The 12,291-nt window shown below is 30.8% G+C and overlaps 1 protein-coding gene across 7 annotated transcripts in view; it reads right to left on the bottom strand.

The window, feature by feature from the left end:
• Mad (Mothers against dpp) overlaps window positions 1-12,291 on the bottom strand; it is a 48,306-nt gene that overhangs the window by 7,709 nt on the left and 28,306 nt on the right. For 2 of the 7 annotated variants that reach the window (XM_067280062.1, XM_067280067.1), the window contains 3 exons: window positions 7,217-7,462; window positions 5,884-5,985; window positions 5,556-5,777 (listed from right to left, as the gene is read on the bottom strand). In XM_067280062.1, coding sequence (XP_067136163.1) covers window positions 5,556-5,777; window positions 5,884-5,985; window positions 7,217-7,462 — 570 coding nt within the window. Of the gene's footprint in view, window positions 1-5,555; window positions 5,781-5,883; window positions 5,986-7,216; window positions 7,463-12,291 lie in introns of all 7 variants that reach the window. The other 5 variants (XM_067280060.1, XM_067280064.1, XM_067280061.1 and 2 more) reach the window with 3 other exon arrangements.

Raw genomic sequence — 12,291 nt, 5'->3', positions numbered from 1 at the left:
TTTTAATGAGTTAAGAAACTGATTTGATGATCTTGACTAGACTAGAGAAGGTTATGTACACAACTAATATGCATTACTGCATAGAAATCTAATTTTACATGGTCTTGTTACATTTAATATACATTTAAAACTTATGTTTAAAAATTTTTGAACATAGTTAATACTGGTTTTGGTAAAAGTATGAATAAGATTTAAATTTTAATAAAAAGTTATCAGCATTTATGAAATAACATCAAAAATATCAAATTTTGTTCAATGAATATTCTGAATTATGCTGAAGTGTGCATTTAAAATTCTCACTTAGAAAAATATATAAAAGACTTTTTAACTATATTCAATTCTTCTTTACTTTTAAATTTTAGAAAATTAAATAGAAAATGAATTCTTTGTAATAATAATTATAGAGCCGAAATTTTGGCGAATTTCTCAGCTATAATGAATGGAATGAGCATCTTTCAATTAGTACTAATTTAAAAATACAGTCTTAATATGACTAAGTTTTTTTTGGCAAAAATCAGCGATTTTCTCCCTAATTGGCAAATTTGGTAATAAGTGGCGAAATCATCAATTTCCCATGTGCTTCGTGCAAAAATGTCTAGAAAACAGTCAATTGAGTTTAAAATTGATTCTGTGATTAAGGAATTAGGTGGCAATATATTTTGCCATACCAAAAAAAACAATTCTTTGTGTTAAGTGCTCTAAACACATCAACTACGAACGTGATACAATTAAGAAACGACTTTCGGAACATTTCAACAGTGCAAAACACAAGAAACATAACACACTACACAAACACAGTTGTTTGAAAATGGAAGCAATTTTGATAAAGAAATGGTTGAAGCATTCACCAGTGCAGATATTCTGCTTGAAAAATTAAATAACGAAAAACTGAGATTGTTTCTCCAGAAATATATGAAGAAGCCACTCAAAAGTCTTCCAGGTATTTGTTTATTGTAATTAGTTTTTTTTTAATGAAATGTTTATTTTATCGAAATTGATGCTGCTGTTCGTGATTGTGCTCATAATTTAGCTAAAATGTGATTTTATTTGAAGTCTCATTGCATTATTTATTTTTTTTTAGCACTGTGGGCACATCAAAAAACTCAGTAACAGAAAAAATTAAGGACGAAATTAATGGGCACAATGTCTATTTCATTGTTGACGAAACTAGTGACAAAGTGCAATGTAAAGTGGTCAACGTGCTTGTAGGAAAATTGAATGGCGAGAAAGCTAAATCAATGTTAATTGATGTGACATTTCACTCAACAGTTGACAACATTATAATACAAGAATGTATACTCAACGTATGTAGAAAATTGTGGCCAAATGATTTAAAATATTCAAAACTGAAGTTAATAGTGACAGATCAAGCAAAATACATGATGAAGGCAGTAAGTGAGATTAAGAAAAAGTCATTTATTTTTCCAAATGTACATCACATCATGTGTCTCACTCACGCCTTATATAACATTGCATTTAGGATTCAGAATGAGTACAAATTAACAAATTAGCTTATATCAGAAATGAAGAAGTTTTTTTGTGAAGTCAAGGGAAAGACAAAATGATTTTAAGAATGCAACTGGAGTTAGTAATCTTCCTCCAGAACCAATTGTCACTCGCTGGGAGTCTTGGTTAAACACTGCAAAGTACTATGTCGATAATTTTGATACTGTTGAGAGCTTCATTTTGAACTATAAACAAAAATCTCATTCAAATGCTAGAAATGTTTTGGTGAAACTATTGCAAGAGAAGAAAGTTAACCTCAAGAAAGAATTATTTGATTTCCGTAATCTCGTCAAGCTATCAAATATTACAATTTCACTGGAAGAACAAGGACTCGGTGTAACTAAACAAGCCGAACAAATTGAAAGTGCAAAAGAAATTGTTTCTGGTTATCCTATATTTTATCAAAAATTGGAAAAAGTTTTGTCAAGCAATCCTGATCTTATCAAATTTGTGTCTTTTGATATGAATTTAAGTGATAAAGTTAATAGTGAATACGCTCCTTTAGTTGCAGTCGACGTTGAACGTTCGTTCTCATTATATTCATCAATATTGAGCAATATATATTGAGCAATAGTTTAAGCAAGGATTATTTGAAATATCTAAGTGTAATTCATTTTAACTTGTTTTTGAAATAAATAACTGCCAATTTTTTTTGGCAAATTTAAGGCAAAAAATTGGCAATTTTAGGCCAAAAACTAGCAAAAACTTTTGGCTCTAAAGATAATTCACTATGCATTTAAGCCAACTGTTTTTAAGTAATTAATAATTTACAAATAGTAAACTTCACTGCACAACTGTGTGTCATTGTAGGGCATGCATAATTATCTTGGTTCTTGTAATAAATATTTTCATTTTTTGCAAATATACCCTTTCATTATTTGCAAAAACTTTTTCATTGGCATCAATTGTGTTATGTTGGTACTTTTAACAGGGCTTAAAGCAGTCATGGCAATAAAAAAAAGTGAGAAAAGAGAGTTCACACTGAAAAAAAGCTAAAAAAGCTAATAGTCTTAAAATGAATGAAAACAGGCATTATTAAAAAACACACAAACACACACATATTTTGTATCAATAACATTGCGTATGATATTAGATTGATTATTAAGTGGACTGATAAGATTAAATATGAAAATAGTTAGGCTGAGTTTATACTCCAGAAAAGTGACCAGTAAGACTGCATTAAGCCAGAACAGGCCCACATTAAGTTTTCATGTGCCCCATACAGAATTCCCACCATTACACAGCAAAGCAAATGGAATAGTAACATAACTACCAGAATGTGTTTCCATATAACATGCCAAATTTCAAATGCCATTTATTTCAAGGTACATTTTTTGATTTCTTCATAAAAAAATGTAATTAAAGAAGAAAAAAAACAACTTCTGGCAGAATCAGTGGGTTGCATGTTCATTATATAGCAGGGGTGGGCAAGCAAAAGTTCAGTGGGAGCCGAAATGTAGGTTTTGCAAAATGCATGGGAGCCGCAGTTCTGTACCTTGATTTTATTATATAATATAAAACAAGTATTGAATTTTTTTAATAAACATATTTTCACAAAATTGTAGAAATAAAACTGTAAAAATAATAATAAAAGGCAGAAATTAACACTTTCAGCAAGAGCCACATAAAACTCAAAAATGCGACTCCGAGACTGCATGCAGCTCTCAGAGTTGCATTTGCCCATGTCTGTTATATAGCAATACCACTAGTAATTGTGACCCAATCATTTATTTGGTAATTTTATCAATATTTTTTAAATGATTAAAAATAAAATTACAGAATTCATTACTGGTAATACTAGTCTCACAAATCTATTCCCCTGAATACAATAGAACAATTTGTTAGTCATTCGACCCACAACTGACAGAGAAGAGAGTTTATGAAAACAATGTAATTAAACATTTAGCAGTTTGTTGTCCTTCACAGTGGGGAACCGGCAGAGTCTATTACTTTTATGGGAGAAAATATACAAAGCTTTCTACTACCCTGAAGTTGAAAAATAATAATATTCCATGAAATTTAACAAATCTGACTTTAATAAGTAAATGATGAAATTATTTACAAAGAGTTGATATTTGATAAGTTTAGTTTTTTGCTCTTATAGAACAAATTACAGAAATTATAAATAAAAATCTCATTTTTTAAAAATTAAAATCATAAAATTTCGCTTACAAAAGATCGAGATGGAACACACGCTTTTTATTTTTATAATCGCTTTGTTTTATTAGACACAGATATTGTTCTTATATAGATTTATTAATTATAATAAACATACATTATGTATAAAATTACATTAAAATAACACTGTAATTAACGTCTGAAATGAAAAAGTAATTGAATCGAGTCTCGCCTCCATATTAATTAACGTGCATTGGTGTAGCCAGAGTTTGTTATGGGGGGCCTAGAAGCTGTAATTTTCTGGGGACCCGCTCTGTGGCTCCATCTGGAAACCCCTCACGCCACGCGACCTCACTCGGGCTTTGCAGGACACCACCATCGGCACCCTGACGGATTCCTGGTCAGTGGTGCTCCGCAACAAAGGCCAGGACCACCTACGCCCTTTCGCCCCCTGGAGGTACAGTTGTGCGTCATCTCGCCACGCGGAGACGCTTTTGGCCCGGCTCCGGACCGAGACGGCCCCGTTACATGCTTTCCTTTACTCACGGCATCTACACGACTCCCCGGGGTGCCCCCATTGTGGCGCAGCGGAAACTACACTTCATTACTGGCTACATTGCCCCAAATACACTATAGCCCACAAGGACCTAGGCAACATGATGACCCTAAACATGTCTCTGGTGCACACGCTGACACCAGATAGAGAGCCACATAAAACTCAAAAATGCGACTCCGAGACTGCATGCAGCTCTCAGAGTTGCATTTGCCCATGTCTGTTATATAGCAATACCACTAGTAATTGTGCAAAAGTATTGGGTATACCACTAGAAAAGTATTGGGTTCTATACGATTTTCCATTGCTAAAACATGAGTTTCTACTGTTAGTATTAAATAAAATCTATTTCTTTCTTTTGTCCACTGCACTTAAATAAATACAAATGCTAAAAATAATGCTGTATAAAAATCACTCTTAACGCTAAACTAGAAGTGTACTTATGTCTTAATGCAGCGTGATTATATCGAAGTGCCGCGGAGATTGGTATTTCACAAGGATACAAGCAAGGAGAACCCGCGTGCAAATTCCTACAGCATGTGCAGAGTATCAAACTTTGGGAAGTACCTCGTTTTGTTAGTTTATATAAATGTAGTACACTACATGTGTATACAACAGTGCCTTATCATGTCGCGCACAGTCCATAAGGCATATGGGAACGTGCTGGTCGCTATTTCACTCCTGAGCGCATTTACGAAAAAAAAATTTCACATGGGAAGTGAAAAAAGCTAAAAAAGTGAGTTTTTCTCAGAAAAAGCTAAAAAAGAGAGGAGCTATGAAAAAAAGCTAAAAAAGCTAAAAAAGAGAGTCACTTTAAGCCCTGTTTTAACCTTAAAAACTTCTCTCTACAAATACAAATTTTGTATTTTATTTACATCAAAAATATGAAAATATAAAATATGAAGTAAGTGATGTATATTTACAAATTTCTTCTGTGACAAATATGTAGCAAAAAAATTTCCAAAGCATTTTAACACAAATATTTTGTGTAAAATGATTAATATAAATAATCTTTTTACAATATTAAAACAACGTCTGTCCAAAAAGGAACCACCATTTATTTCTTGCGTTCGTAGACAATTCACACATTCGGCAACTGTGCCGAATGTGTGAATTGTCTACGAATGCAAGAAATAAATGGTGGTTCCTTTTTGGACAGACGTTGTTTTAATATTGTAAAAATAATTCTCCAATCCGAGGAAAAATTCAGAGGATAAATAATCTTATCAATTTGTAAAAAAACTAATGATCATAAAGTGAATACCAAATCTCCTCCATACAAACTGAAGTATGAACACTAAATTTTTGTTGATGTGATTTATATTATTTTTGCATTTAAAAACTTTTATTATATTCTATTTTTACAGAAAATGTTTACCTTTTCCAATATGACGTCTGGTATTTTCAATTGTGGAATTCCTGTTTACATTGCTCAACAAACCTAAGCAAAACCTGTTGTTATTATTTGATGGATCAGTAAATCCATCAATTATGATGCTATGATTCTGAGCATGAAATACTTCTCCAACCCTAGAGTTAAGTTCATAATATGCTATTGAACACCAATATTGAGGTTCTTGATATGTCACTGGAGACACATCTACTGTAAAAATAAAACATTACCTAAGTATTACAATTCTATAACTCAAAAAATAAATAAATAAAATAAATAAATAAATCTTTTTCAAATAGAAAAAATTTCTAACCAGAAGTAATACTAGATGTATCCATTGGTTGTTGTGGTGGTTGGCTGCTATTGGATCCAGGCTGACTGTCATCTGGACTATATGCTGGTGGTGGTGTTTCTGCTAGGAAAAAAGTTGTTTTAAAAAAAATTATATAAATTAGCCAAAAAATAAATATTAAAATGTGGGCAAAACTGCTACATAAATAATATCCATATAATAAATGCCCAAATAGTAGTTAGATATTAATATATTTTATTTATTCATTTATTATTTACTGCAGATTTATTGAATATGTTAAAACTAGCTGCTACTTATATACAGAGAAAGATATAGTTCAGTTGAAGAGATTCACTTTTGTTATAATGTGTAATATACATTAAACAAATATATATACTTATGAATTGTAAGCATAATTAATCTGAAATGACTTCTTAAGAGGTTGGGGAGAATCAGATACAGTGAAAAACCAGACCTACATTCCTGTCTTTGACATGAAAATGTGCAGTCTTTGTCAGTAACAAACATTATGTCCATATTAAAATCTTAAGGTTAATAAAAATTATGTAATGGAGTCTCATACCTTCACAGTCTCCATTTTATATCACTACACATCAAACTTCTATACTAGCCCTGTGAGTAAGTGCATTATGTGACAGATCAAACTATAAAATGACTAAAAACAATTTGGTCAGATGTGTATAAGTTTTACATCTCATCTAAATTTTAATAAATATTTGAATTACAAAATATTCAATTAGCCTGTAAAATTTTAGGGAAGATCAAATCACATTCCTCAAATATTAAATTGTAAAAGCCAAATTTAAACTATACAGTAGAGTACTGGAAACTCAACTCCCAACACTCCACAAAACTCGTGTCATTCAAAAAGAAAAAAATACATGTAATCTAATTTTTACCATTATAACATAACACTATGATCAAATACTCCACTGATGACAATCAATAATAGCATCAATTCTTTGTGTTAACAAAAAAATATAACCCTTTTTTCAAGGTACCACTGCAAAACACCACAATGTGAATGTCGCTAAGTTAACTCAAAAGTAGCCACTGAATAACCATTATTATTATTATTATTATTTTAAGTAAAATTTAACTATAAATAGAAATAGTCACTATTGGTGCATAGTTAATACATATATGAATTTACACATATTCAAAAATTCTGCTATTTCTGCTATCTTTCCAATTGTTATTTTCCTTTTATAACCTTTATAAATTTAATTTGAATTTTTTTTACTATTGTTAGAATGTAACATAAAAAGATATTACTATTGAATTTTTAACAACACAAAATAGTAAACTGAATACAAACAAAAGTTTAACATACCAGGTAAGCCAAATGGACTATTTGGAGCACTACTATTCAAACTAGTAACTGGAGAAGGTACACTCAAACCAGATGATGCTGATAAAGTATTTCCAATAGGAGTATTTGGTGGTGGTGTTGTAAATCCTTGTGCAGAAAAACTAACATTATGTGGCATAGCAGGCTCAGGAACTGGTTGAAAACTTGACAACATTGGATGACCTGGAGGATATTCACTGTGTCTTGGAACTAAGACAGGAGGTAAAACTAAAAAGGAGCAGAAAATAATAATTGGAGAATGCAAATATTTTACAATAAAAATTAATTTTTAATTATAACTTTATATTAAAGAAAGTTATATAAAATTTCAGTAAATTCAATTCAGTTGCTACAAAAGTAAAATCAAAATGTTTCTTTGAATAATCAAATGAACTACAGAGTTAAACTCTGTTGTAATAAGTATGATTATAATGAGTTTGTAATGATTGTAAGCAGATCTTCATTTTGCTTTCTGTTTAAAATACATTTTCATGTAAATATTCATGGTTTTAATGAGTTAACTTCATGGATATAACAAACAAACTTTTGTCCTGTGTAGTATTTAATGAATGGGGAAAATCACTTTCACCCGAGTGAACCATCTACTTGCATTGTTAAAACTATATTAAAATTGTCTTGTGACTTATTTTTACATTTATTGTGCAGTCTTTCAAATAAACATGTCATCTAACAAAAGAATGCATCTTTTGATTCACGAAAAAATCTAGTATCCAAAAATAGAGCACAAATTAAAAAAATATGGAAATATCTAGAAAATTTGGAAATTTGAATGTTTTAAGAATATATTTGAGAAATATGGAAAGATAATGATTAAAATAATCAACAACTTATATTTTATAGAGTTTATAACATTCATTTTTTTAATATTAAGTAGGCTGATTTAATATTTTAAATGATTCATGTTATATATGCTGTCAGCATTGTTCTGGAAAATTTTTTTAAAAATTGCCAACGATTTTGCCAGTTTTAAAATTTTTCACCACTTCAAATTGTTTATTGCCACCAGTTTTACTTACTAATTAATGCAGGTGCTGGTAGCCTTAACAGTTTGGAGTCTGGAAAGCAAACGTAACATGTTAAGCTGAGAAATTATTTTTGAATAATTTTTTAATGAATAATTCTGAGTAACACATTTAATCGTAATACTTAAACAGTATTTCGTACATTCTGTCATGTCAAAATTTTTATGCTTTAGTCTACTGAAAAAACTATCAAAGTAAAAAAAGTCATCCCAAAAAATTTTCCAGACTTTCTGTCAGCCAATAAAAAATTCCCAATCTGGAAACTGGGGAGCATTGCACAAGAACCACCTTCAGTTCTCAATGTGCTTTCCTGTCCAAAACTGCCATGTGATGTCATGACAGATAGTGTGGTGCATGGGTCTCCCATTGTACAGGAGTACAACATTTTGTTGTTTTTTATTGCCACTATTATATTTTTATTGCCAAATGGTGATTTTGGCACTAAATGCAGAACAACAAAATATACTATATTTTGTTGTTCTGCATTTAGTTCAGAGATACATAAATTCTTTATTTATAGTCTACATCACATAAATCAATTACTATAACAGAATCATTTATGAAAAGCTAACAGATGAAGTTTACCAACCACAAATGTTGCATATTGTATTAAAAAGCCATATTGTTTTTTTAAGAAAAGTAGGAAATGATGTAGTATATTTCTAATGGCAGTAAATGAGTTAGAACATTTCTTTAATGTATTTTAATATTTTATTGTATTGAGTCAAATAAAGAAACTTTATGTTCTCTAACTTTGTGAAATAAAAACTTTATATTCATTTTTATTTCTCACTAGTTGGCATAAAAATACAAATAAAAACATTTGTATATACTAACAAGGTAGGTGACACATTGATATCTTACAAAAAGCACATCACAATTGTCCTTTATTCTCACTATAATGTTGACTATACTGGTAATAAAAAATGTGATTTTCAAATATATCTTAGCAACAAAAAAAAAATTAGAGAAAAACTACAGAAATATAGACAAAGGAAAAATGGAATGATACTCTATTCTAATTGTTTAAAAAAAAAAATGTTGTTACATAAAATAAACAATAATACTGAGATTTGATGTTATTGGACTTTAATAGTACAGAAAAATATACCAAAGATTTACAAATATTTTCCATAAAGTTAGCTTCCTTAGATGCTGTTCTACTTTTCTGTTCTATCATTGTAACATCAAGAGTGAGTATTCTTCCTAATTCTAATCAAAATTTTTTAGACGTATATCAACATTATACATTAACAATGTTGCTATAGTACACACACTATCTGATCAAAAGTAAACAGACACCTGGTCACAAACAGCTTTCTTGTACAAGATGAAAAGTAATAGCCTTTACTGTTATCGCAACGTCCACTCAAAGGAAGGCTTACTATTAGCTATTGAAACATTACTTTAGGAATTACTATCCATTCATCCAGGAAACGTTAGCAAGTCAATCACCAATGTTAAGTGTTGAGGTCTGGCTTGCAGTTGGCACTCTAGTTCATCTAAAAGCTGTTCAATGGTGTTAAGATCCAGATTTTATGCAAATTCAAATTCTACAGTATCCAGTTCACCAAACTACTGCTTGATAAACTTTGCTTCAAGAAATGGGAGTAATTTCATGTTGATACAGAAGTGTACCCATCATATTAATGACAACACAGGTATACATTCATTTTACATTTACCAAAGGATTAGAAGGCATCCATCAATAGGTATAGCCTTGGAAAAAGAAATATGAAGAGTTATAGAAGTTAGAAGAATGAAGAAAAGAAAAGAATGACAAGAAAGTGTGAAATATGAGACTACAGTGTGCCACCCAAGAGCACAACTATATGTTTGTAATTTGTATTCATCAATAAATACAAATTACAAACATATAGTTGTGTACAGAATGACTGCCTCTACAACTTGAGGCATTAGGAGCCCCATAACAGCTAACTTGCCTTGGTGCTCAACACAAAACGTGTATGAACAGCCCCTTTGGGGGGAAAACAGACAAAGCCCTCCATGGCTTAGGAGGTAACATAATAAAATAAAACAAAACAAATTAAAACAGCTGTCTTGCCATGGGGTCAAAACAAATGTGTATGTACTGTACAGCCTAGCTGTTATACTTTAGAATGTCCGTTGCTCTGATGAAAGTTTCAAGAGCCTGTAGGGTCTTTTGACTGGTAAAAAAGGCTTTCAACTGGCATGGCCAGTGAAAACCATGGTCATACAGAGAACACAGATATACAGTAATACGCATTGACTTACGCTACCCCGACTTACGCAAACCCGGAGTTACACGATTTTCAAATCTCGTTGATTCGTCTTTTGTTTCAGTGCCACACAACTCTTGATTACTCAGTCCCCCTACACTATTGTTCAGCTTACATGTTCGGACATGTCGCGTGGAATCGATGCATAGCTACAATTTATTTTGTGTTATTTATTTCTGTGTTTGTTATATCTATGAAGACTTGAGAGACTCTACTATGTCATCCAAACGAAGTAGAACTGATTCTTCTGCATCAAACAAGAAAAGAAAAATTTTATCTTTGGAATGTAAAGTTAACATTATTAAAGACTTCAATACAAAAATGAAAATCTGTGAATTGGCAAAGAAGTTTGATCTACTAGAATCGATGGTCAGAACAATTATAAAAGGTAAAGAAAAAATTCTTGAAGCTGTGAAAACTTGACAGAAGGCCTCAGTTCAATTGAAAAGGGGTTACAAATTTTAGAAAATAAAGACTAACGACAAGCGCATTTCTTCTACAAAATGAGAAATAAAAAAATTATTAGCATGCTACGAGGAAATTTTGTGGGAGAAAAAAATCTTTGAGCCGTCAGACAAATTTGTTAGATTTTATGAAGCCTTCTACATCGAAATAACTTCTGTTTACAATTTTAATAATATAATTTGTTATACATATGTATTATCTAAGATTTCATTAAACATTTTTTTCTAAATTATTGTTTTCTTTAGTCTCCGGCTCCAATTAAAAATAATTTGTACGCATTTATATGCAAAATTATACCCTGACTTATGCAGTTATCGCTCGGTCCCACCTATCGCGTAAGTTCGGGGTCGGGGTATTACTGTATATTATTCATATATTTAGCTGATCAGTCAATAAAATGCACTGAATGCAGTTCACAATAAACATCATAACATGACATTGCTTCTGAAAGTATTTTGGAATTTGTGGCAAATGTTACAACTGAAAAAAGACAGTTTTGATATACTACAAGATTCAGCATTTGGGAGTCCTGGTCTTTCATTTTACATTGTCTCCCAAACCGTTGTTGCACTGTTGATGTTCCAAGACATTTTCACTTGAAAATAACAACACTAATAGTTGATGATGGTATCTAAAACAATGCAAACATTTTCCTAAACAAATTTCTTGTTTTGATGACATCCTATAATTACACCACATTGAAAGTTGATGAGCTATGCCATATGACCCATTTCACTGAAAATGCTTGCAAATACTTCTAACAAGATTACATACATCATTTTATAGCTGTCAGATATATGACTGTGACTCAGAAAAAAAAAATCAATTACAATATTTTACATAGATATCCAAATATTTCTCAAACAATTCAAGAGAGACCAAAAAAATAAAAAAAAACATTACATAAAGTAAAATATGAATAAGAGGGGAAAAATATCAAGAGAGAGAGAAATTGAGGAATCTAGATCAATCAAAGAGAGATAAGTAGCAATGCTAATATAAAAAAGATTAAAGAAAAGATAAAGATGCAAGATATTTGGAAGATGCGAAGATAAGAAAAAAGCCAAATGATGGAATGAACACACAAAAAGCCAAAAAATAAAATCTTTTCAGGAAAACATCAAACAAGAAGTATTTAATATAAAAGATGCAAATACTCTATCAATGGAAATAGCTGGCAAAGAAAAATTAAATGGAAAGATATCTAAACAACAAAAAAAATTACAACTATGATCACATAAGAAAGACTTGACCAACTTTAGAGGGTATAACCTACTTTCATGATCCA

This window comes from Centruroides vittatus, unplaced genomic scaffold, assembly GCF_030686945.1.
Source record: "Centruroides vittatus isolate TY-2023 unplaced genomic scaffold, ASM3068694v2 contig_880, whole genome shotgun sequence".
Lineage (NCBI taxonomy): Eukaryota > Metazoa > Arthropoda > Arachnida > Scorpiones > Buthidae > Centruroides > Centruroides vittatus.
This window is presented reverse-complemented; position numbering and strand designations above follow the sequence as displayed.